Source organism: Vidua chalybeata, chromosome 1 (genome assembly GCF_026979565.1).
Source record: "Vidua chalybeata isolate OUT-0048 chromosome 1, bVidCha1 merged haplotype, whole genome shotgun sequence".
Lineage (NCBI taxonomy): Eukaryota > Metazoa > Chordata > Aves > Passeriformes > Viduidae > Vidua > Vidua chalybeata.
The window spans coordinates 44,953,388-44,980,097 of NC_071530.1; the positions used below are offsets into that span (position 1 = coordinate 44,953,388).

Below are 26,710 nucleotides of genomic sequence, written 5' to 3' on the forward strand. Positions count from 1 at the left end.
AGAGAGGGAGAACATGAACCCTGGCTCCCACTCTTTAACAGATATTCCATTTCTTTGGAAATTTCCTAACTCTTCCCTAATTTTACTGAAAAAAACCTCCCCTATAGATGAAGTTTCAAAATCGACAAATGCAAACCAAAAGAGGCAGCACCAAGACCTCAAACCTGCTAAAAACCATAATGGAATATTTTAGTAATTTTAAACAGTGGAATAGTGCCAAAAGCTATCCATAATCCCCAAAGCTGAAGAAACCAAGTCAGTATTTGCAGGTCCCTCTGCGATGGCTAGAAAGCGACGTCTGCATGCAGGGGCCCTTGTATCTGAGAACAGCAGCAGTTCAGCTGTAAATAATGCAGAGGCACAATTCTGCGAGCGATTCTTGACCTTCGGTACGCAATTCCACTCGTGTGCTTCTTTCCTTTCAGGGCGCCGAAGGGACAAAAGAGCACAGGCAGCAGAGCCAGGCGCAGCGCCCGCCCCCGAGCCAGCCGGCTGTGAAGGTCGAGGGGCCCGAGGAGGAAGAGCGGCTGCACCTGGCTCACCCCCGTTCCGCAGCCCGGCCGAGCGCTGCAGGCCTCGCCCGCGCACCGGAACCCCCGCAGGCGCCCCCCGCACCCGCTCGCTCATCTGGGGGCGAGCGGGGCAGAGGCGGCCGCGCCGCTGCCACCGCGCATCCCCGCCCGCCCCGCACCGTCGCCCCGCGCCCTCCGCCGCACTCACCCCGCTCCGGGCCCCCCGGGCGGCGGGGCGCGGGAGGCGGCGCCCCCGCGGGCCGGGGGAACCTCGCTGCCGGCGGCGGCCACCTCCGGGCTGCTTCCCCCCTCACGGCTCGCCCCCGACCCGCGCCGCTGAGAGGCCGCGGCGTGCGGGGCGGGCAGAGCGCAGGGGCTGCAGTGGCCGGCTGGCTGCTGCTGCTTCTCCCTCCTCCTGCCGGCGCCTCATGTGCCCTCTTCCTCCCGGGTCTCTCCTGCCAGGCCGCCGCCGCTCCAGCTCCCCGCTCTCCAGCGGCGCCCGGGGACCGCTGCGAACCCCTCCGGCCGGGCGGCAGCGCACGTGGGGCGGCTGCCGGGCGCTCTCCGCCGCCGCTGCCGGGCGCGGGGCTCCTGCGGCCGCGCAGCCTCCTCAGGAGGCGGGGCGGCGCGGACACCTCGGGGGCTGCGGCGCCGCCCGCCGCCGGCGGGGCAGCAGGAAGGGGCGGGAAGCACGGAACGCCGCCGGCGGCTACCTCGGCGGCCGCTGGCTCGGTAGTCGCAGCGCTCCCTTTCCCGCCCCCCGGAGGCCATTACCTCATGGCCCAGCCCTGCCGCGGAGGAGGGGCCGAGCGTCGCCCGGCAACCGGCCCCCTGCCGCGGGACGGGCAGGGCCGGCAGGGGATGAGGATGTGTGCGGCGGGAGAGGTTTGTCGCCGCGTGGAGCAGCCCGAGCGCGGCCGCGGGCAGCGCTGCCCCGCACTGCTCTCACGGCTCCCGGGACACGCACAACCGACCTGGGCTGGTTTGAGAGGCGAATTCATATTTGCTATGAATGTCCCATGTACAGAGAAATGTCTCAAGTCCACGTTCTTTTCCAATCTTTTTGGTGATGCCCCGCCACAGGGCAAGGAGCAATGGCCATAAACTAAATCACAAGAGGTTTCACCTCAGCATGAGGACGAACTTCTTTACACTGAGGGTGACAGAGCACTGAACAGGCTGCCCAGGAGGGTCGTGGAATCTCCCTCTCTGGAGACATTCAAAACCCTTCTGCATGCATTCCTGTGTAACCTGCTCTAGCTCACCCTGCCTTGGCAGGGGAGGTTTGGACAAGATGATCTACAGAGGTCCCTTCCAAACCTATCCTGTGATAAATTTAATAATTATTGAAAAAAAAAAAAAAAAAAAAAAAAAAGAAGTGAGAAACCCAGAACAAATCAGGACTTCATATACCTGCAGCTCACAGAGCTATTTATTGAAGGAAAGTTTGATTGTTTTTGTCTGCTGGCAAGGGAGGAATAGAACTGTGTTCAAGGTTACAGCTGGTAAGACAAAAAACAAAACAAAACAAAAAAAAAAACCCAAAAACAAACAAACAAAAAAAAAAAAGAACCAAAAAAAAAAAAAAAAAACAAACCACCAAAAAACCTGCAGTCGTGCTGGTGGTGGTGACAGGATTCCAGAAGCATAGAATAACATCCAGAGAGTGTAAATTAATTCAGGGCTTGACCCCGGATAACCCATAACAATAAATGATCCAACCCTTCACAGATGCAAACAAAGAGAATCCCTGATGGGGATGTATGGTTTTGGGTGACAGAAAAGAGAGGTGAAGTATTGTGAGGGCAACAGGATTCTCAGGCAGCCGCCTTCCGAAGAGGCGAACAGGCGTGTCTACAGAGCAAATCCCCTGCTAGTGATTTAAATGGGGCATGTGAGTCAACCTAAAAGCTTGGAGCTGCTGCCAAAAGGAACAGGCTGCTCTCCCCACTTCTGTGGAGGACCCAGGCACTCCTGGTTTTCCCAAGGGCTTATTATGCTGCTTAGAATTCTTCAGTGAGTGACTCAGTTTACTAACCTCACACAGAACTAATTGTATTTTTTCCTTGTCAGTTTTCTGCCCCTCTACTGAACTGAACTGATTCACCCTAACATCATAGAAATATGGAGTGAGCACAAAAGATGAGTTGAAACCATTAGTCTGGGAGGAAAGGGACCCACCCCTCTGATAACCTTGCACTCTTAAATCATCGCAGCAGTCTCATCTAAATCTTCCCCAAAACAGAAACTTCATGTTACTGCTAAGAAGTCTTAACACCACAGTATCACTAAAAAGGTTGGTGCCTTCCACTTCTCACCCTTAGCTGAGTCCTCCCATTGCTCCCTTTGTGCCCGGTCTTGAATATGTGTGACCCTTACCAGTGAGCAAGCTAAATCAGGAGGCTTTAAAAAAGGGTTGCTTTCTGATTAATACTGAAACAGCTAACTATGAAGTCAGATGAGTGACAGAGGTTGCACAAGAGGGGAAACAAGACTGGGAAGTTGCAAAAGATGGATGGAGCCCCAAAGCAGCAGCTGGGAACTTGGTATAATGTGTAACATAAGGCTGAGACAGCAGTGAGGATTAATGGTCTGTACAGTGAAGGAGAAATAATTTTGAGGAAGAAAAGTTTACTCTGTGCTTTACATACTATAAATGAGAAGCAGAGAGATGAAAAAAAAAAAAAAAAAAAGAGCTTTCAGTTCCAGAAAAACAGAGGAAGACACAGAACAGAAGCACCTTGGAATACAGCCCAGGAAGAAAATCTAATGCTAAGGGAAAAAAAAAAAAAAAGAGAGAGAAGACAGAGGGAAAACCAGGAAGTAGAAAAGTGAATATTTGCACCAAACACAGCGAGAAACAAGTGTGCATGGTTGTAGGTTTCTTATTGAGAAAAACCAATTGACCTGTCACGTCTGTAAGGAACAAGGATTTGAGATGTACTGCTGAGACTGAAAAGATTCTTGTTAAAGTGAGCAGAAGTCCTTCACAGTGGGAGAAATGGCAATGACACGCACTATTTACTCAAACACAGTATGTAGAAAAGAGAACTTGGGGCTATGGGATTGCCAAGCCCTTGCATGCAAGGTGTGCATCTGTACACAGGTCATATTATATGGTAGCAATTGTTTGCTACTGCTGTGCCAAATCCTCCTGATGATTTTTTGGTCATGTGGTGCTACAGTACACATAAGCATACTCCACTGCATTTCTATCACCAGCTCAATTTATTGACCTAATAATTCTAAAGCTGGCAATTGATGCGGTAACCAAATACTTGCAAAAAGTTTCCTAGATTTCTCTGCTCTCCTTCTCTTTTCATTATCTTTTCCATTTCCTCTCTCTTCTTGATTTTATCATATATTATATTATCTTCACATTATATTTTCATATTAATTCTCAATTTTGCTTCCTTGATTACATCTCTGGAAGAGACTTTATTTCCACCCTGCTGAAATACAGCACCTTTCAAATGTACTTTCAGTGAGCATGCTGTTGTATTTCTTGTATTCCTCACCAATCTCTGTCCATAGAACCTCCTTTATAGGCCCTGTAGAGCAATCAAAGAATACAATAAAAGCTTTAAAAGCATTTGAAACCAGTTTAAGAAATCTCTGATTAGTTTGCCAGATGAAGACTCCAATTGCAGCTGCAATTGTGGGGTAAACGATTTTAATCTCAGAGAACAAACTAATTCCCGTGGGCATTAACAAGTGTTTGGAGGAAAAAAAAATCTCTAAAATATACCCTGTGTTTCTGAATAGCTGCCACGGAGTTAAGAGAGGAATTGCAATGCTTTCTCTTTTTGTTCTTCCTCCTGGTACCTGGTGTTGCTGGCCCCATTTCTCACACTTCTATATCACCATGAACTAGGTAATGCTGCAAATTCTTTAAAAATATCTATGAAGTGTCTGCATAACACTGCCTGTACAACATTGTTTCTCGTTTAAATGGTGGTTTTGTAAAGCTGTCATTGCTTTTATCTGAATATCAAAACACACAGCTTCTTGCAAGTTATCTCATGGTAGCACATGAAAATTAAAAATGTACGTACTTTTGACTGATTTTTTTCTTTGTTGATGTTTGGGGGTTTTGTTTGTTTTGAAGGTTTTTGTTTTGTTTATTTGTTTGTTTTGTTTTACAGGATGTTATTCAATGCTACCTTTGCTGGAAGAATAAAATCAGCAGAAAAGCTTTTCTTGTTCAGAGCTTTGTGCTTCTTTCAGCTAGCATCAGGCAGGACCAATGCCTTCCCCTTCTTCAACTGCATCTCTGCTGGAAATTTCTTTCCTGTATAGGGACTGCATCTTTCAGGAGCAGTACCAAATTATGGAATTGAGCTGAAGTGTTATTGTGACTATGACCTATGGAGAGCTGATGCTGATTTGAGCAAAAACACATGGAAAATGAGAGGCAAAATAAAATAAAAAAGTAACTTTATGCACCAGCTAAAGCATAAACACAAGCTGAGGAGAGAAATAAAATTAACATGAAAAGATTTTGGAGGAGAAAACTCATTAAAAATTTCCTTCATAGTGGATAATAAATAATAATTATGGCAAAAGAAGCATTATTCCAGATCTTACAGTTTGAGAAAAAAAAAAAAATGGAGGCAAACAGTGACTCAGAGGATGGGGTTTTGCACATTAATTTGCATTAATGAGATGCAAGTTGGAATAAATAGTTTGTAAAACTCAGATTAGCATCATAAGTGAAGTCTAGTACACAAACAAAGAGGAAATGAAATTCAAGATAGTGGGATAATGATAAATGTGCCAGGCATGCATTTTGCAAGAAAAGAAAAAACCCACGTAATCAAGCGAAGTCAAATGAAAATTACACCATGGAATGATGATAATACTTCTGACATTATGAATTTTAATGAGAAAGCAAAAGATATCCTGAGTATACAGTCTGAATCTTCAGAATATGCAACATAAAAGCCACTGCTTGCTGCTGAAACAGTAATTTTGTATATGTGATAAAGAAGCATGACTCTTGTGTGAGTACAAACTGCTGGATGTAATTGAAGAAAACGAGATGTTCTCCTGCCATGTTATGTTCTCCTGCCTGTTTCATCTGTTGCACCTAGAAGAGATGAAAAGAATTCAACCAGCATAGCATGCTTTACACACTATTTATTGCATTAGAACAAGAAAATGTTTTATTATTGAAATACACATAAAAATAAATAATCTCAAAATTACATAAGCAGAATGGTAGTCACTGAAAAAGCAAAATGTTGACAAGGCCTATTCAGCTTCCCTATCTCACCAATACAGTCATCATCATAATTTGGAAGCCAGCAAGTAGGCTTAGGTGTTGAGAAGGCTTTTAGTAGTAAACCTTACAGCAAAAGAGTATCAGCTCTGCCAGCCAGGCTCACAAAGCCAGTATCAGAGCTGATTATACTCAGGAATGTGATATGAGAAATGCCTGGCAGAAGCTGTGGCAATCCATTACAATTAACTCCATCTCCTTACCAGTTAATAAAAACAAACAAACGAAAAGGAAGTTGGTCCTGACTGCAGTATCATATACAGAGCAGTTGCTGATTTCCCAGGGAAACCTAATTATTTTGGGAAGGTAAAAATACCTTGAAATATTCCAACCTTTAAAGGTATTAACTCAGAGAGTATTAAAATTTTGAGCATATTTCATCACACCTCTTTCCAACCGTAGGCATATGCAAAGCACTGAGACCATAACAGAGGAAGAGGAAACACAAGCACAGCGTACATGTAGTACTGGTGACCTTGCAAGTTGATCAAGTGAGTTGAGATTTGGAGTCTTGTTATCTTACAAGAAACCACTAATAGGTTTTTTGCATCACCAGTGAGGCAAAACTTTGAAACACCACCTCACCAGTGAGACAAATTTTGAAACATTATTGCAAAACACAAACTGCTTGTAATAATGTTTGAAAAGTGTAGAGGACAACTCTTTGATGGAGAAAAAATTTTCAAACAAGAATCCCAGAAACCACCTAAGAATTTGAAAAGTCATTGCTATTTTCAAATATTAGAAATATATGATACTAAAACAGTAACATTTGAATTTATTCAATGAATTTGAGATGGACCAGTAAGTACAACAGAGTTGTACCAGAAAAGCAAGATGACAAAATTGTAATATTATAATATTATATCAAAATTTTAATATCATAATCACATACTGATGTTACCACAAAAAAACAAAAATAGAGAAGAACAAAGATTCACTCAAACGATGAAAATTTATGCCAGTTTCAAGAGGATGCTGGAAAATAATCTGAAAATAAAAAGCACAAGATAAAGATGTGCCCATGTCCACCAATCTGCCAAAAAGGTCAAACCAGAAAAGTGTCTCTGTGCACTTCCCAGGAATGACAGTACTGTCAAGGCAAATGGAACATAAGAATATTTTATTTGAGCAACTGAATCATCATACCCTAGATGCCAAGAATAGAAATTCTCTTGAGAATGGGGTCAGTCTGGAATAGAAATAAACACTGTGTACTAACAAGATGGGATAGAGCATGAGTAATCATGACATCTGAAAAAAAAAAAAAAGAAAAGAAAAGCTAGTACATATGGCAAAATAAAACAACTGTATAGCATTTTCAACAGGCATTTTGAGCACACTTGAAGAACACATCTTAAAAAATACGGAAACACACCTCAAAATTATAGCCTACTGGTCAGACTTTTGAGAACCAAGCAAAATGTCAGAGGCTTACGCAGTACCCATTGAGGGTAGAGCAGTGAAGTGTTTAAGCATGCCTGAGCTATGTGCTTGCAATCACGAGATCTCAGTTTGCCTTAAATTAGATCATATATTTATTTGAGAACAAGAATTTGATTACATCTGACTGTCCTGTCTAATAGTCAGGCAAATAGCAAGGCTGAGTTTGCTGCGCAGATTGCTAGGAGTATTGAAATGATGCAAACAGGACAAAGAATATTTTGCATTCCATTCTTGAATGCTGAAAATATTCCCATAGAAAAGTTCAGTGCAGTTGAGTACAGTGCTTGAAGTAATGTTCAGTAACAGGATAAAGGAGTAATAGACTGAAAGAGTAAGTAAAAGCCCAAAGAGTCTTTTAATTACAACCCTGATCTGTATTCGTAATACTTTATTTCTGCAAGACTACTCTCATACCTGAAGAAATATATTTGAAGAGAGACTCCTCCATTCTTACACCAAATCAAAGGGAAAATTCTCCATCTGGTATATATTGAAACTGTGCACCCAGATTGTAAAAAAATATACAGATGTGTAATGAAATGTGTATCAACAATAAAAAGGTGCCCATAATTCCTAATAAGGAGGGGTTGGAAAAAAAGGTGGCATAAGTCAACATATCTCTCTATGTCTGCCTTTAATTATAGTGAAAATTTTTTATCATGGAGACATTTAATTTCAAAAGCTATAAATCTCTGGTTCAAGTGTTACTAAACTTTTTTTAATGTTTATTTTAGTGTGTTTCTCTGGCTCTATTTTGTAGTTCTATTGACACAATTATACAAAGATTTCAACAGACTTCATTAATGTTAAAGTTCATACAATCTCACTCCCCCCAAAATGGGGAAGTGAAAAAACAAAACCACAAAAACAATTCCTAATCTGGACTAATTTAACAGAAAGCATACATAGGACGAAACATGAGAAATCTGGAAGAAGACAGTAACTTGAAAGTTATTGTGGCTTAGTTTTATCTTCTTAGACAGGGACAATGAAATTGACTTATTCTAACATGTGCCATTGAACTGCTGCCAGGACTTGTGTGCAACAGAACTAATACTCTATCCCTTCTTCTTTATATCAGTCATTCTTATCACAACCACAGATAAAATACACATTTTTCTGAAGTCTAAATAAATCCCTCTTCAAAGCATACTTTTCTTGTGCTTATTAATAGAAAGTGATGTCTACTTACGCATTTGGATTATTTATATCTAGTCAACTACTCATTTACATTAAAAACAGAATGGAAAAATTATCTTACTTGTGCAGCTTCAAAGCTGTAGCTTCATTGATAATTAAAAGTCACCTCTGCAATTACTCAATACTTACAGTGTAAAATGGGGTAGAGCAGCAATTTTCTTAGCCTATCTTCATAGGAGAGGTGTTCCAGTCCCCTTATCCCTTCATGGCCTCCGCTGGACTTGCTCCAGCACTTCCATGTCTTTCTTATTTTGGAGGCACCAGAGCTGGATGCAGCACTCCAGGTAGGGTCTCACAAGAACAGAGAGTACAGGGACAGAATCACCTCCCTTGCCCTGCTGGCCACGCTCCTTTTGATGCAGTCCAGGATACCTCTGGCTTTCTGGGCTGCCAGCCCACACTGCTGGCTCACCTTGAGGTTTTGGTCAACAATAAAGAGGTGTTTGAGGTTTTTTTTCCCCTTTCCAATATTACAGGAGTTTAAAATCATGCTGAAGTCTTCTTGAGAGTGGGAGTAAAAAAACTGACCATCTGTTACCATTCTCCCTAGAAGAAATATTGAATCCTTCCTGTAAGTGTACTACTTATTTTATCAATATAGGTTGAAATGGATCAATGGGTTCAAACCTGTTAGAAAGTCAAAATAAAGGTGAGACAATGAGAAAAAACAGCTTGCTCTAGAGCAAACATTTTAAATGCCTTGTTAGAATCATAGAATGGTTTGAGTTGGAAGGGACCTCAAAGACCATCTAGTTCCAACCCCCTGCCATGCCTAACCTATCACTATACCAGGCTTCTCAAAGCCCAATTCAACCTGGCTTTGAACAATTCCAGGAATGGGATATCCACAGCTTCTTTGGGCAACCTGCGACAGTGCCTCACCACCCTCACAGCAAAGATTTTTTTTCCCTAATATCTAATCCAAATCTGCTTTCTTCCAGTTTGAAGGCCCTTGTCCTGTAACCACAGTTCCAGGTGTTGCCCAAAAGAAAAGGGATTTTTTAAGGGTCTTAAAAAAACAAAACCAGACAAGAAAAAAAAAAAAAAAACCAAAAAAACAAAACAAAGCAAAAAAAAAAAACCCAACAAAACCAAAAAAAACCCCAAAAACTCCAGATCCCCATAGAATGAAAAAAACAAGTGAAAATTCCACGCTGTTGTTAAACATAGAAAACGCTTGTTTCAAGGGCTAAATTTTGTCACAAGAAAAGTATCCCTCAATTAGGCGCTTGCAGAACGCCATGGCAGGGCTGAGGACGCTATCTGCCGTTTTGACTGCGAAGGCTGCATAGAGAAGCCCCACCAACACAGGCTGCCGGTGGCAGCCGGACCTTTCCCGACGGACGCGCCAGCTCCCGGTGCTCCCCGCATTACCATGCGGGAACTCCCCCGCCACCCTCCCCGCTCGCTGCCCGGTGGTCTCGCCCTGACGTAGGCGCCCCTTAGCCCAATGGGGCTCCACTCTGCTTCCGGCGTCCGGCGCCGTCTCCTGGAAACGGGCGTGGGGTGGCGACCATCCGAGTAGCGTGAGGGGGTTGCGGGGACGCAGCCCGGTGGGACCTGGCGGTGCGTTCCAGCTGGAATAAAGGACAACAAAACTCTTCCCGGAGTCACCTTGCCTGCGTGCCTTTTCCGCTTGCCTGTATTTTGTGGCACGCACGGACGAGTGTCCCGTCCGGACACTGCCGCCAGGGCATGGGAAAATCCGTCCCGGGGGCGGGGCTCCGCCGTTTCGGTTGATGGCGGCGGCGTGGCGGTGATCCATTCCGCGCCGCACTACGGCTGTCGTTCCCATCCTTTCCCGCCGGTTGCATCCCCGCACACGGGTACGGCTGTCGTTCCCACCCTTTCCCGCCGGGTCCATCCCCGGCACAGGTACGACTGTTGTTCCCACCCTTTCCCAGCGATTGCATCCCCCGCACACAGGTACGGCTGTCATTCCCTCTTTCCTGCCGGGTGCATCCCCCGCACACAGGTACGGCTGTCGTTCCCACCCTTTCCCGCCGGTTCCATCCCCGCACACAGGTACGGCTCTCGTACCTTTCCCCCTTTCCCGCGCACGTTCGCGGCCGTTACCTGGCGGAGCGCGCGCGCACAGCGGCCCCTCACCGCCCCCCCGCCATTTCTCACCACCCCCCCCTCCCCATTTCTCACCGCCCTCCCGTTCATTCTGCCGCCGTCCCTCGGTCCGAGTGCGGGAGCGGACCCGGGGCGGGGCTGGAACCCCCCGCTGGAGCGCTCCTGAGACCCCACGGCTCCCTCTCCTGTGCTGCAAGTGTCGGGAGGCGGCTGTGTCTCCGGAGCCGCCGTGCAGTGCCTCAGGCCTGACCGCCCCCGACAGAGCTGGGAGGGCAGGAGATCGCGGGTCGTGCACGGGCTGCTCCGTTCGGAGTGGTTTGGCTATTCCCTCGTAAAGAGAGGGAACCGCGTCTCCTTGGTGCGCTGGTCCTGTATCCAGCCCAGAGCAGATCAGTTCCCTCGGTGCCTGGAGGCTGCCGCTTTGGGTTCTTCTGTGGAGGCTCACACCTTCTGCCCTACAGGTGGTGGCTTGGGAGGCTTCCATGATGGCCTTCTTACCTCATCTTTTCACCTTTTGTATCAGTTTAATTGATCTCTTTTTACTTTATCTCAAAATCCATTTGTTGAAAGTCTGTTTTGTGTGTCAGGGAAGCTGTGGGTGTCCCATCCCTGGCAGCGATCAAGGCCTGGTTGAATGGGACATTGAGTACAGTGTTCTGGTGATATGTGCCCACAGCAGGGGCATTGGAACGAGATGATCTTTAAAGCCCATTTTAATCCAAGCCATTCTCTGATTTTATGATTCTATGCTCCATTGGTTTGTGTACTGGAATAAAGGTATAGCCATTATTCTTGAGAATCAGAGACTATTCTCTTTCCCCTGTAGCTTCTTGCATTTTTACAGATAATACTATTTAGAATTTGCATCTACTAGCCTATCTATTACTTTTTGAATAAGATCTTTGGAAGTGTAAAATTCACCTTTTCAAAATTTTGATCACATTTCCTCAGAGGAGGTCTTCTATAAAGTATATTCAATCTTTCTGGAAGTATGGAATATCTATTCATGGTAATGGGGAGGGTGACTACTATACATGAATGGCCATTAAATTTGAAGGCTTCCCCTTTCTCCTCCTTTCTTTATGTTTATTTGTTTGTGAGACTAATGCCATGTTTCCAGTCTGTTGCCTGTGAAGCATCTTAAAGCATGGAGAACTTTGTTTTGTATGAGGAGATTGGAAGAGGAAATACGACAGTTGTTTATAAAGGAAGAAGAAAGGGGACAATTAATTTTGTTGCCATTGTTTGCAGTGATAAATGCAAGAGAGCTGGAGTAGCAAACTGGGTAAGTAATGGAGTTTCTTTTCCTGCTAAATATGGGAAAAAATACAGCCTACAAAATTCCGGTTGCGCAAGTTATAGAAAAGTACCAGGTGCTTCTTTAGATGGAGTTTGTCACATTTAGACCAGCTTCTCAAGATTTTAAGTTCTTGTTCTTTAAATACAGTCTTTTAATGTATATATTTCATGTGATTTTATTGGTTTTTAGATCGCATGCATAAACACATGTTTACAGTCTTACTGTTTCTGTGATGTGTTAGTGAACTTGTAAAAATAGTTACTTGTGGTGGTTTGCTTTTTTTTGTTATTAGCTGCGCAAACCTAGTGGTAGTAACTTCGAATAAAAAATCAATTTCTTGCTTAGCAAGAAGAAATTATTTTTGATGAAAGAATATAATTTAAGCAAAATCAATTTTGTTTTGTAAAACCTTGGCAAAGCTTTAAATATCATGCTGTCTAGAAAGGAAACTGATACAGTTATACAGTTCAAATATTTTATTTTTCCAGTAGGTAAATTTTGTTTCTGTAGTGGGTTAACCTTGGCTGGATGCCAGGTTCCCACCAAATCTGCTCTATCACTCCCTTCTTGAACTGGACAGGAGTCAGAAAATACAATGAATGGGTCAAGATAAGAGTAGGGAGAGATCACTTACCACTTGCCTTCAAAGGCAAAACAGACTCGATTTAGGGAAAGTAATTGAATTTATTGCCAGAGTAGGATAATGGTAAATAAAAGCAAATCTTAAAACACCTTTCTCCCACCCCTCCTTCTTCCTGGGCTCAGCTTTACTCCCAATTTTCTCTCTATCCTCCCTTGCCAGAGATGCAGGGAGATGGGGAGTGGGATCAGTTCATCAGACACTGTCTCTGTTGCTCCTTTCTCCTCATGCTCTTCCCCTGCTCCAGTGTGGGGTCCCTCCCATGGGAGATAGTCCTCCACAACCTTCTTCAGTGTTGGTCCTTCCCACAGGCTGCAGTTCTTCATGCACTGCTCCAACGTAGGTCCTTTCCACAGGGTGCAGTTCCTCAGGAACAGGCTGTTCCAGTGTGAGTTCCCACAAGATTACACATCCTGCCAGCAACTGGCATGGGATCCTCTCTTCATGGGTCTGCAGGTCCTGCCAGGAGCCTGCTCCAGCACAGACTTCCAAGAGAGTCGCAGTCTCCCTCAGGTTTCCACCTGCTCTAGAGTGAAGTCCACCACAGGCTGCAAGTGGATCTCTGCTCTGCCATGGACCTCCATGGGCTGCAGAGGGACAACTTGGCCTCACTGGTCTTTATCAGGGGCTGCAGGGGAATCTCTGCTCTGGCTCCTGGAGCACCCTCTGCCCCTCCTTCTGCACTGACCTTGGTGTCTGCAGGGTTGTTTTTGTCACACATTCTCACTCCTCTCCCCTGCTGCTGTTACACAAGAGTGTTTTTCCCCCTTTTTAAGTGTTATCCTGGAAGTGCTGTCACTGTCACTGGTGGGTTGGCGTTGTCTCTGTCAGACACAGAGGAAGCTTCCAGCAGCTTCTCACAGAAGCCAGTCCTGTAGACCTCCCCACCTGGGTACGGAAACCTTGCCATGCAAAACTGATAGAGTTTCATATTCCCTCTCATTGTTTCAAAGATCATTTCTTGGGAACTTTTTGTTCTTAGGAGTGTATTTGCCTTACAAATCTCTTGGGGATACCTTACATACCACTCTAGCAAGAAACAGGCTTCTGTAGAGATTAGGCCATGTAGGTATTATGGAAATACAGAATTTCAGGGTCTCCTGAATGGTTTTCTTTATCTGATAAGATTAAGAATGATGGAAAAGCTTCTTTTTACTTCTTCTTCCTGTATTACCCCTCATTTGTATTCTTATTGAAAAAAAAGTAGGAGTGCAAGTTTGACTCTAAATCCTGGTTTCTAGTTTATTATTTAGTGGTATTTAGCCTTCTGACTAAGTAATATTTATAATTTTGAGTTGGGAACTTACTAGCTTTTTTTTCTGTATTTTAAAAACAGATGAGTTGGGCAGGGTCTGTGAGGAAAGTTATATTTTCTCAACATTCATGTAACACTAAAATATTTGAAGAATAATATAAGTGCACTAGAAAAGGCAAGAGAACAAGTAGCTAAGTTAGATTGTATTGTTTCTTGTTCCCATGCCTCAAGTCCATATATATACATTTATGTCTTTCCCCCACTTAAGTATGTTAAAAACTCCACTCTAGGTTCATCTGACCCAGGGACTCACACATAAGAATATAATGACATTTTATGAATGGTATGAAACAAGCAACCATCTCTGGCTTGTAGTGGAATTATGCACAGGTAAGATAAGCTCAAAGGTAAACATTTATAGAATGAGTATTTATAAGAGATTTCTTACAGCTTCTTTACAACAAATGCTTAGATCTCTGAAAAAAGCGTAATTATCTGATTATTAATTTGAGAATCTTGTTTATATGTAAAAGTACTTTTGCTCTTGGAAACATTTTTAGAAATCAATTGAAATCATGCTTCTCCCCTACTTGACTGTATGCATCTTTGAAAAGTTAGTTGAGTTACATAATGCTGGTTTTTAAGAGCTGAAGAGAAAAGGCCAATCAGGGAATATAAAAGCAAATTGTGAATAGTCAGAATGTAGCTCAGTAAAAATTTCTTGAGAAGTTTTCTAAGGACTGGCAGCTCTGACATTCTCACATCAAGGAGCAAATCAAGTTATGATGTTCTAATGACAATATTATTCAAATTGATTTTTATTCAAAGGGCAATTCAGCAGCTAAAGTGAATGATTTAATTTTTTTTCCTATTCAGTATAAGTATATTTTGATTTCTATGTTAAAATTATAATTTGGAAACTCTGAGAACCCAGAACTGCATTAAATGGTTCACTTAGTTTTGATAAGTTCTTATCAATCTATTAAAGGAATCTTGTAAAGCTTTCTTTAATTGTGATGACTGCATGTTTTAAACTTCTGACAGCATGCTTTCCTCCATATGGAAGGAATGTATTATTTATTCTTTTAACTTGTGCAGAAGGATTCTGGTTAAGGAATTGTAATAAAAGCATGGGAGACTATTACACTGTGAAGTGACACAGGTTCTGGATTTCTTTTTTCCCTTCTGTTTCCTTTATAAAATAATATTGAAGTAGTTTTGAAGTCATGCAGTCAGTTTTATTCCAGATAAAATTAAGATTTTGTCACAGTATTGAAAATAATTTTTTGTACATCTTAGATTTTGTAACTATTTGATATCAAGAAATATTTTTAATATCTACTTATACTGGTTTTTGATTGACATCTTTTGAAGCAGTTTGTGTAATTGAGCATTACTTATTTGACCTCTTCTTTGTATGCACTTGCTGACTGTGTGTATTTCAGGTGGTTCTCTAGAATCTGTCATTGCTCAGGATGAATGTCTACCAGAAGATGTGGTGAGAGAATTTGGTGTTGAGCTGGTTACTGGTTTATACCATATTCATAAGCATGGAATTATCTATTGTGAATTGAAGCCTGGAAAGGTGAGGAAGAGTATTATCTATAGGGACACTGGATGTTACTTTTCATGCAATTAGCATTTATTTTATTATTTGTGTTTTATCATTTGGAAGAAGCTTACCTCAGTTGTGAGGTCAGTTGAGTTTTATAATATATGTGAAGACAATCAGAGACAAGTCTGTAGCTTGAATATTTTATGGTATAATTGATTTATTTCCTTGGCATATATCTGAAATGTGATATTTTCTTTTTTATTTGATATACTGGTTTAATTTAATAAAAGATTTTAGTTATCTGTCCTTGGAGACATAAATTTGTTGTTATTCTGTCATGCTGCAGAATATTTTGTAGTCATAGAAAATGTTAATGAGGGAGTAAATTTAACTAAAGTTTCTTAGTAACTTTCTATATCGTTTGCACATACCATAGAAATTATCATCTTATTCCTGTATAAAAATACAAGTCTTTATTTAGTTTCCCATTTTGTGTATGTGTGTCATTTATGTAGAGGTTTGCTAAAGTCTGTGTTTGTTTTTAATTCATGTAGCCACCAGAACATGACTATACTAAAAAAATTTTGCTTAACCGTAATTGGTTTTGCCCTTGATCTGTAAGTGATCAAGTTGCCATTCTCTGAATCTTTGGTAAAATCTTCTACAATTCTACTCAATTCCTGTCATTTATGGACCCAAAAGCACTAAAAATACATGAGTAAAGCATAGTGTAGATGACTCAGTAGTCTTCCGAAGAAGAATGCTGCTGTAAATGCTCATTTCAACAGAAAGTAAAATGCTAAAGTTAAGGCTTCTATTTCTCTAAACAAGGTTTTTGGGATTATGAAGTTTTTAGTTGCAAGAATAAGTAGTGACTGGCCAGGGAAAACTCTCATCATCATCAGACAAAATCTGTGGAAGTTTCTGCTAGGTAAATTGAGAAAAATTCCTTTTTTTTTTTTTCTCAAATGAAGCCCTGTTTGGTTTTATTGGACTTATATTTTCCTATGCAGTTTTACTCTACTTTAACTATCTTTTCTCTAGTAACATCGTTGTTTATTTAGATTAAATAATGAGTGAACAAAAGTGCACATTGAACCTCTTAAGGGTTCTATTGGGGTACATTTCGTTATAAGAAAAAAGACAGTATTGGCATTGACTTTAAAGAAAAACTTAAGTGTTTTTCATTATAGTGATCCTCTCTATGTACTTAAATGGTTTGAGATTGTGATTATTTTTATAATAAATTATTTCATGTTGGAAATTTCAGTTTTAGTATATGATACTAGCATATTGGATTTTGTTTGTTCCAATAGATTCTACTGGAAGGGTCTGGCACTTTGAAATTCAGTAGTTTTTGCTGGGCTAGAGCAGATGGTGAAGACTTGGAAAAGGTTTTTGCTTTAGCTGGAGGTGAAGAAGGTGAAGATATTAATGAAAACGCTCCACAAAGATATTTTAAAAATATAGTTCAAGGTATGAGAATTTTACTAGCCAGAATTAACTTATACCAAAGAGACAGAATGAAAGTCGGAATATCAGTGATTATGATAAAGAGAAATTATTTAGAATTAATCCTGTTTTGTCTCAGAAAAAAAATTGAGCTGTAGAATTATTTATGGACTTTTAAAAAGTTTGTGTTGTAGACCTCTGTAAGGTCTGGAACTAAATTCCACTAAGTTGAAGTTAAAAGTAGACAGAAAATTCGGGAAGTACTACACAGAACTACTGCTTCTTTCATTGGGCACTGCACTGCTGTACTTTCATTGTCCCTTTTGGTGCATGTGGTCTAGGTTATTTCTAGTTTGAGGTCAACTCTTTCACTACCTTAAAGAATGATAATTTCATTTTAAAGTCTGAGAAAGTTACTGTGCTTCAGTTTCAGCAGGCAAATCCATACAAATGCAGTAAACTGCAAATATTATGTTATTTTTTTTCATTGAATAATAAAAATTCAGAAACTTGTTTTTAATCTTCTGAATCTTTTATTAGTCATTATCTTGTAACATCTCATAGACCTCTATTTCTAAGATAATGATGTCCCATATATCAGTTATTTTATCAGAAACAACAGAATTTTTTGTAATATTTTACGGGAACAAAGCGAGCTCTCCTTGCTGTCTCCTTCTGAAAGTCCACACTGGAAATAGTAAGACAAAGATCAGGTCTTTAATCAGGAAGAAATACAAATCTAATCTCTTTCCTGTTGCTCTTTGAAACTGTTTTGATATGTATGGTAATGATCTTTTGTCACTTAAAAAAATAAAACCCAAGAAGAAAAGAACCCAAAGTAAACTTTTGAAGGGACTATGGAATTGGCACTTTTACTGTTACTTAGTTTAATTTCTTTAGAGATTTTTGAGAACTGTTGGGAACTGCTGTAGAAATAGGAACTGTATATTTTATTCCTGTATCAAACAAAAGAGATTTGTGAATTAGCTGCTACAATTTGATATGAGATGTTTTAATAATGTTTTAGTGGGAAAAGAGCCATAACTCTTTAGATCAGTGATTTCATTGGCTACCTTGTTTTTTGTAACAGAGTTTACTAAGTTTGTGAAGGTTTATTTCTTGGGATAGCTTTAAAAAAAAAGAAATCCCAAATCTAATATAATGGAATTATTTCTGTTACTCACATGAGAATGATTTACCATTCTGTTCAAATTGCTTGACTCTTAAAGCTGTTAAAGCAAATCAAAACATTCTTTGCATTAATCACTGTGTTTGAAAAGTGCAGCACAAGTCAGTTTGGTAATTGAAGTGAAATAAACAACAAAGTAGCATATATAATCCTACATAATCCAGTGAAAGTATAGCAGAGAAGTTCCTTGAAAACTACTTACATTTGCTATTTCAGTTTTCTTTTATGCTGAGTGAAGATAATCTGTAGCTCGGTGAAGTTCGGAGACAAAATTTGAGGTGTTGAAAAAGATGAATGCTGAATGAAGAATCAAAGTGCATTAATTATACATTCTGTATTTTCTAGGCTTTCCATTATACACAGCTCCTGAAGCAATAAAGGGAGACAACTTCTGCAAAGCCAGTGATCTGTGGTCCCTGGGGTGTTTACTCTATGAAATGTTCTCAGGTTGTAAGTTTTGTGTATCTATTTAATATCTGTGATAATGGAAACATAATTTATGGTCCCAGAGTAAATTCTTATGAACTTTCTAGGAAAGTTAGGACATAGAAAAACTTGAGACAGGTTTTCGAGATTTCTTGAAGAACATACTAACTGTGCTTAAAAGACAAAAAAAATGTCTTTATCCAATAATCAGGTGAAACAATACTGTTAAGTGATCCTATTGACATCAGTACTAACCAACATGTAGGGTTTAAATGCTATTATTTAAAATTATGGCAGCCCTCAAATTCTGACAGTATAGTGTTTTTAATCTCCTTGGTATTAAACTCTGTGTGCATTATTTTAACCTTTGAAAGAGAAAATTGCCTCGCTATTGTAAAACTAGAGTAATTTGGTTCCCTGCACATAAAGTACCCATTAGCTTCAGCTAGAAGAAAACTTCATCACAGAAGAGAATTACACTGCAGTCTTCTTAAACCTTAAGCAAAACACTGATCTTTTGGATCAACACAGTAACACAGATACAGAGATTTCTGTCTTCCTGTTGTATCATTTGTGATTCATACAGGGCTATCAAGGTCACCTCCATCAAGCTATCTTTGGTGCCTCTTCTGTCTGTGGTTTCTTTTGCTGTTCATGATGAAAGAATTTAATCAAAGATTTGGAATTTAAATTGACAAGAAAACTTGATAAATAGTACTCAGACTGAGGTTGTTTATTTCTTTGGACACTTTCTCAGGAAAATGAGCTCATGATAAATCATTGTACCTTACAACCATTTTGAAGTTTGCCTAATCTGTGAAATATATTTCTGTTTGTTTGTAGGAAAACCACCATTCCTGTCAGAAAGCCGTTTTGAATTAATTGAAAAGATTTTATCTGAAGATCCATTGCGACCAGAGCCAAAGGGTAGGGTTCTGTTATTCTTTAATGGATCAAGGCACAGTGATACTTACAAAGTTAAAGCTTTGGTTTGCCTTTTTTCTTCTGAGGCTGGTTGCAGGAATCAGTTAGCTGTCCAAAGTGAAAGTTAGTAATGCTTTCCTGTGATAACTCTCTGTTAGTGATGAATGCTTGTTTTGCTTTTGACAGCAACATATGTAATTTACTTTTAATTGTTTACACTAAATCTACCTACTGGAGTGGAATTTTTGATCTTGATCATTCTGGGCATCAGTGTTATTCACAGAGATCCTTATACACTAGTGTCTCTTTTTCAATGTAAGCAGATTTCAGCTCTACTTAATTTGTTCCTGGTGGCTATCTGATAATTGGAGGGTGCTTTTTTTTTTTTTTTTTTTTTTTTTTAATTTACAAATAAAAAAAAATTGTTAGTTTGGTGATGGAGCATTAGTAGTTTGTTTGGTTTTGTTTTTTTTTGGGGGGGAATTCTTTGAAATGCAAAGAGTGTATATTTAAGATTCTTTATACATTGAGATTTGTTTTCAGATGAAATTACGATCAAGAAAGCTTTTTAGCATGATCTGTAGATAATAGTGTGGTTTACATTGGGTGATGATTGTTTTTGCTGTCCAATAGTGATCTTAAGTGCTTTTCTTTACAGGTTCTGCTTTTCACAAACCTTCTGCTGAGTTCATCAGTTTGCTTGATGGGTTACTTCAAAAGGATCCTCAGAAAAGGTAAACTGTCTAATCCATGACAGCTGTTTATATTGTCACCTCTGCAGAAAATAATTATTATGATACTGTATGTATAGTATTTTGTAAATGACATAGAATGCAAAAAGAATTTCATGTCTCATATAAAAGAGCAAACTATGCATTTTCTTAGATGAAGATATATAGAATTAATGCTTTCATTAAATGCATTTTTTGTGTTTTTTTTTCCTGGTGCCAAATAGATAAGTTTGTAAAAGAATGATAGGCAGTTTAGAATTGGATGGCTTTGCTTTTCCAGAGCAATGGGCATATATATTTAATTAGGCTTTAACTTATACCTGGTACAGTTCCATTGTTAAATAATTTAGGGCTATAAGTTTTAGGGTATGTCAGATGATTTACATGTGGGATTGACTCTGCAGTTTCCTTCACTCTTACTCTCATACCTCTGTTGTGTGAATTTTCCATTATGATTTAAGGCAAAAAAAGTTTGTTCTGTAAGAAAGCTTACTTGTCGAAATAAAAACAAACAACAAGATTAACTGCTCTGTAGTGTCATTGTGTTCAAAACCTGGTCTGGTATGTCTCTGTGCAGTTGTACTTAGCCACTGCTTTTACAATTTGTTTGTTGCTTTTCCAAAGGCTGAATTGGACAGACCTATTGCAGCATCCATTCTGGAAAGGATCCCTTAGCCATTGTGGTGGTGGTTCTGCGGACAGACAGGGCACAAGCTTGAGGTACTGAAAGTTCAAGGAAGATTTCTTTTAGTAAACATAAGCAAAGATAAAAAATATTTTATTGTCTGTACATTTTATAACTTTTGAACTTTTCTTAGAATTTTCACAAAATAATGAATGGAGTTTTACACCATTCAGTAGGTGGTTTTGGATGTTTAGGAATTGTATTATCCTATTAGTGTATTGCATTGTCCATTCACTTTCAACTGACTCCCTGCTGGCTATAGAATGTGTTGAAATTCACTTCTAAGCTAAATGCTCTCATTTTTATTTATATATTATATAATATTGTTGTATGAATCTGACTTTTTAACGCTTTTTAGAATCTTATAAATATGGGCCAGATTTATCTCTAGTAAATTTTTTTATTTGTTTTTATGCATTAGGCTTAGAGCCTCACAAAGCTTATCAGTGCAGCATCTTAAAGCTGTGGTTCAGCCTTATAATCCTGCAAATGCAACTGACCCATATTCTTTGCTTATGACATGATGCATTAATCTAATAGTAGAGATTTTTTTCTAAATATTTAATGCTCTACACTGCTACATATGCAGAAACGCCCAAACCTGTTGTGCAAATGGTTTTTATGTATTAAAAAGTTATTTTTCTTCTAGACTCCTGTTACCTTGCTGGGTTTTGTGTTTCTAATTTTGAATTAGGACATTTAGCATTGTTTTTTATATTTCTTTGTTATAAATGTTTGAAAGATACTTCAGGTTCCAATCTGGAGAACTAATGTCAAAATAGTTTTAGAATGCTGAATGTTTTTTGTTATATCTACTTCAAAATTTTCTCTCATGTTCTTTAATACCTATTTCTGGTACCAGTGCTGCAGTATTTTTGTTATTAATGTTTCTTATAGTTTGAGATACAGCTCTTTGTCTTCTAATTTTATTACTGCTTTCACCTGCAAAAAAAAAAAATCATATCTAAAGTTTATACTGTGAACTAAGATTTTATTCAAGGTTTTAGTAAGGCTTACCTCAGCATCCTGATAGTGCTAATTTTGGAGAATTTTCAAAGAACCAGAGGAACCTTAATCTCCTACAAAATATTGGGCTATCTGGCCATACTCTTGAGGCTTTTCTAAGGCCTCGGAAATATCTGTTCATGTATGCACTAACTGACAAATATGACAAATGTAAAACATTGGCTTGACATGCAAAGGAAGCTCAGTACTCTCTCTTTTCCAGCTGTGAGACCTGTGTATCTATTTTCTTCACAGTGTGGATTGGATTAATATTTGATATCCTGGAGAGCCTTCAAGGTTTTATGACCAAGTTCCATGTGAATAATATAAGGACATGTTAAAAAATGCCCAAACAACCAAAACCAATAAAATTGCACTCAAGTGTGACAGTAAATCATTACACACACAAAAACGTGGTTTTAATCTTGGCTACAGACTTCATTATAGGAGATAGGTTTCTTGAGATTTTTCCTGTGAAGGTTAAAATGTCTGTAATGCTTTTAGTATTTCTTTAGTATCTCTTGTATTATGGGGTAATAATTTAACTTTTTTAATGTCCTTCATTTAAGTTCTAATGATACAATTTTAATATTCTCCAAGTTATTTGTTGTAAACTTATTTTTCATCATTGCTATTACCAATATGAAAAGTATGTGCAACACATATTTAAAGAGTATATTGTTCTAGAGAATGACAGCTAAACTGTATGCTAACAATTGCAATAGAAAATGGATATAATCCGTTTTTTATAATCAATCCTCTTTTTTTTAATTTGTAATTAATATCATTTATTAAACAGCAGAGAAGACACAGAGTCATCAGTTTCTTGTAGTGCCAAAGAGTCAGTGGATGATCATGAAAACCTAGATAACCTGTCATCCTCAAGGGCAGGTCTTAAACCACCAAGCAATTCTTTCAAAATAGGTAATACTGCTCATTATGTTATTTTTTAACCATTTTATCAATCCTACCAACATATTTACTCCCTATGTTTTATTTGATTTTAACCTCTGAATACAAGTTCCTGTCCTCTTTTTGGTAGAAACTCAGACTGAATTGCGGCCCAAAAGTGTAGTTGATGGTGAATCAAATGAATCCATATTTCTTCTCAGGTATGAAAACCTCCTTGTAATCCTGTATATTTGGTGTTGGTTTTTGTCTCTTCAAACTTTTTATTATTATGACTGTAACACTGTGTCTGTGTTGCCTTTTAAATTTTCTATTACCAGTTAATAAATACTAAAATACATTTGAAGAGCTGTGAAAGCAATGTGTGTAGTTAAAGCTTATGTGACTTTATTACTCTGATTTTTGAAAGTAAACTTTTGATTACCTTAACTGTCTGTCTAAAAAGAAAGCTCTGATCTAAAATTTGTTTACATGTCTTTCTCTCTCTTTCTCTTCTCTCTCTTGGAGTACAATTGCTTTAAATACATAAGAATAAGCGTTCAGCATATGATCTGTTAATAAATTCTTCCTGCAGCTTTTCATTGTAAGGTATTGGTAAGAGTCTATTAAGTACTTCATGTGTATTAAGTAAAAAAAAATAGTGATTGATTTAACAGTGATTTGTTTTAGTTGAGGCCTGATTCTGAAACTTTGTACTAACTTTCAAGCCAAGAAGATTGTCTAGTGAAATACTTCTCTTGTCAACATCAAGCAGCAATATTCCAGTTTGAAAATACTCTTTTAAGCTTCTTGCATAACCTGAAATAGGGCTTTTGTACATCATACTGTGTACAAAAGTTATTTTAGTTGGTTTTATTAAAGTATTAATTCTCATCTCACTTATAATTTTTATCATCACAACTAAACATATATTATTAGTAATTTCAAGTAGCATTTGATTTAGCAAGCTGCTCAAAAGAAAGGCTACAATGGTATTAAAAATGGAATCCAAATAATATCTTCTTAGCAATGTAATTTATTTATAAGTACATTAAATACAAAATTTGAAACATAGTGCAAACAACAGAAAAAAATCTATTCTGAAATTCTTTTTGCATCAATGATATAACATCTGAAAGCAGTGTATGTGATGTTTAGTAATGTATTAAAACACTGAAGTGAAAGAAACTTGCTTACCTGGTACTTGGCATCAGAATTTAATTAGCTGCTGGAGTGGTTAATCAGCTTTTAACACCAGTGGCTTCTTCTACTTGTGCAAATGGAATAGATTTCATTAATTTTAACTAGTTTAGTTCAGCAATCTCTTGTCTTGTTTTAAACTGAGAAACCATCTGAGAACTGAAAAAATAGGTACTATTATCTGTATCTCAAACATATATGTCAGCAAACTGGCTGAATTGATTGACAAAAAATATATTTAACAAATCTACATGTTTGGAAGCATGTGTCAACTTAGAATCATTTATCCAGCCTCCTACCTAGAAATATGGGAATTTTTTTTTTTTTTTTTTGTTTAGGAGCTAAAATTCCAAGCACATCCCAATACATTTTTTTTACCATAAATTTCATGTGTTTACCAAATATTTAATATGTTTTTATGTAGGTAATATTTCGGCATTCCTTCATTGTGCCCTTTAAATTTAAATTTCTGTTGAAAATGGAAGATGAGAACAGTTATGTTAATAATTTGATCACTGATTTCCTGAGCGTTTTTAATTTTGTTTGGTGTTTGTATTTTTAGTTTAGTTGTTTTTTCTAATAAAGAAATCTGATTTGCAACTAAATGTGTCTATTTCTTTCTGCTAATCAAGAAAACTTGTTCAGATGAAGTTGTTGATTTAACTAGTTTCCTGGCCTGCCAATCATGATAATTCTGAAGTTGATTTTACATGTTTTAATTTAAATTATTGTGTACTATAAACCCCAAGTTCACTAGCAGTATTATGACAATTGCAACTTGGCAGTATTCTGGTCTCTCCTTTCTTTATTTTCTAATTAGCAGACAGAATTTTAAAAAGGAAAAGCAAAAGGTAAACCCAGTTCACAATGATACACAAAAATTAGGAAGTTTTTAATTCCCATTAGTTAGCCAAAACTTGGGTGACAGAAGAGAATAACATAAAATAAATTGCAATTTTTTTGTCAAGTTAATTGCTTTGTATGTTGTTTTTATTAGGAGTTAAGACAATAATGGTTTAGGCTCCAGTTTGTAGAGTCATTAGGGCTGAGAAAATAATCAAATTACATTCATTTCATACTTATAACAAGATACCATCTTCCTTTTTCTAACCAGCAAAGAAATCCTAACCTTGTCAGAATACATTATAAGACAGAAAATTCGTGTTTAGTTAATGGATCAGGGAGAATATAGTGTAATTTATGTTGGTCAGCTTTGAAAATTTGCTGTATGGCAGGAAAGTTTCAAAAGAGCAACAAAAAAGTAGTTTGCAATGAAATGTAATCTGTAGTTTTTACTATTTTTATAGTATTTTTTTCTTTCTTCTGCTGAAGTTCTCGTCCCACGCCTAGAACTAACTCTGCAGTAGAAGTACATGATGCTACTACTGTCCCAATCCAAAATTCTTCACAAGGAGATTCGTGGTTGAAAAAAGTGAGTAAAAAGTTTATATTGAGAGATGATGGTATCTCTACAGTTAGAATATTAGCCTGAAGTCTGTGGCAAACTTAACTTTCTTTTGCATCCTTCCATAATTAAGTGTGCAAGTTGTTTGAAAAAAATACTTGCAGAACTTCAGATGTAGGAGTTAAGAAAGATTCTTGGTCTCCTTTTTTTTTGCCCTAGAGCATAAAAGACAAGTTATCTTCTGTCTTCTCAATATACATTTTGACCTAGTGCTTTTTCTTCCAATATGTTTCTATTACCATAATTTGTAGTTGGTCCTATCTGTTATTACATAAATAAAAATCAAGTTAGAATATGTTTCCATGGCCAGACTGCTTGGTATAATGTTGAAATGAAATATTTTGTGAATAAACATGATTAATTCTTTTTTGGTACGAAAAGGTTTTTAAAAAAACCTTGTTCTTCTAGGTTGAAAATGCGTGCTCAAGTCAGCAGGATATGGAGTCAAAATTGAAAGAGCTCATTTACACTGAATCTGATCTTATCGTGACACCAATCATTGACAATCCAAAGGTATAGCAAAATAAAATACAAGGTTCAGGAACTTGTGGTTGAGACTATTTTTGCAGATAAATTTTTAATCAGGGTGAAACTCCTTTCCTGTATTTTAGACTTCTTATTTTAAAGCAGTTCCACCCAGTTATCTGGCAAGATCTCATGCAATTTTTTGGCAGTCTTTATAATCCTATTGTGTTGCTTATTTGGAGGAATGAGTTATTTTGGTATTGAATAATAGTATTAAATAATATCTTACAAGAAATAGAAGCTGCTAAATGCTGTGTTCAGTGCTTTGTAGATTTTTCTGATAACTTGCCTTGATATATGTTATTTAAATGAGCAGAAAACTTCTGTTTGTTATACTCAAAACAAAGCCATCTATGAAGCCTTCTAGATTAGGAGTTAGACATTTACAGAATAACATTTGTTACTCTTTAGTGTGATAATGTTTCTATTCAACATAATTTTTTTTCCCCTCTTAAAGAACACCTGAGTTTGCAAGAAATGTCCATCCTATTTCTGTTTATGGATTCTAATGTGCTAACAGTTTGCAATGAGTCTCCTGAGCAGGGAATCCACACTTAAATTTGACTGTAAAGAGGAAATAAAAAAAGAATCAGTGCTCTGCACTGCAATGGCAATGTAATGTGCTTTTATAGGTAGATGTATTGGTAGAAAGAATGATAGGCAAGAGCCCCTTTAGTCTTCCTTTTGTTTCTGTGCCAGAAAAAATGAAGAAGTCTTAGCAACTTTACTCAGTAACTTGCTGATGTGGGGAATGCAAGATTTTTCCTTTTTTGTGAGCATCTAAACTCATTAGGAATGTCTTACAGGTTTTAGTTGTTGTATTGCTTTAGTATTAACAATTCTTTTGGTTTGTTTTAATGGATTTCTTAACACTTTCAAAAACTAAAAATCTTACACAGCTAGATAAGTAACTACCAAATAATATTCTTTTAATATGTTTGGGGTGAGAGAC

The 26,710-nt window shown here is 38.3% G+C and overlaps 2 protein-coding genes across 11 annotated transcripts in view; one reads left to right on the plus strand and one right to left on the minus strand.

Annotated features, from left to right (window-relative positions):
- The window catches only part of TRAK1 (trafficking kinesin protein 1), a 126,807-nt gene extending 125,021 nt beyond the window's left edge, over nt 1-1,786 (minus strand). Inside the window, exon 1 of one of the 2 annotated variants that reach the window (XM_053939701.1) lies at nt 1,287-1,786. In XM_053939701.1, the coding sequence (XP_053795676.1) occupies nt 1,287-1,513 (227 nt within the window). In that variant the 5' untranslated portion in view covers nt 1,514-1,786. Of the gene's footprint in view, nt 1-720; nt 926-1,286 lie in introns of those variants that run through there. The other variant, XM_053939703.1, reaches the window with a different exon arrangement.
- Nucleotides 1,787-10,183: 8,397 nt separating this feature from the next.
- ULK4 (unc-51 like kinase 4) overlaps nt 10,184-26,710 on the plus strand; it is a 207,884-nt gene continuing 191,357 nt past the window's right edge. For 5 of the 9 annotated variants that reach the window (XR_008429534.1, XR_008429535.1, XM_053936218.1 and 2 more), the window contains exons 1-13: nt 10,229-10,314; nt 11,639-11,803; nt 14,004-14,103; nt 15,159-15,298; nt 16,585-16,744; nt 18,255-18,356; nt 19,179-19,262; nt 19,918-19,993; nt 20,615-20,710; nt 22,480-22,604; nt 22,723-22,792; nt 25,101-25,200; nt 25,642-25,746. Coding sequence is in view for 7 of the 9 variants with exons in the window: in XM_053936218.1 (XP_053792193.1) it covers nt 11,666-11,803; nt 14,004-14,103; nt 15,159-15,298; nt 16,585-16,744; nt 18,255-18,356; nt 19,179-19,262; nt 19,918-19,993; nt 20,615-20,710; nt 22,480-22,604; nt 22,723-22,792; nt 25,101-25,200; nt 25,642-25,746 (1,296 nt within the window). In the remaining 2 variants the exon portion in view is untranslated. Of the gene's footprint in view, nt 10,315-10,425; nt 10,465-10,898; nt 10,980-11,638; nt 11,804-14,003; nt 14,104-15,158; nt 15,299-16,584; nt 16,745-18,254; nt 18,357-19,178; nt 19,263-19,917; nt 19,994-20,614; nt 20,711-22,479; nt 22,605-22,722; nt 22,793-25,100; nt 25,201-25,641; nt 25,747-26,710 lie in introns of those variants that run through there. The other 4 variants (XM_053936237.1, XM_053936246.1, XM_053936244.1 and 1 more) reach the window with 4 other exon arrangements.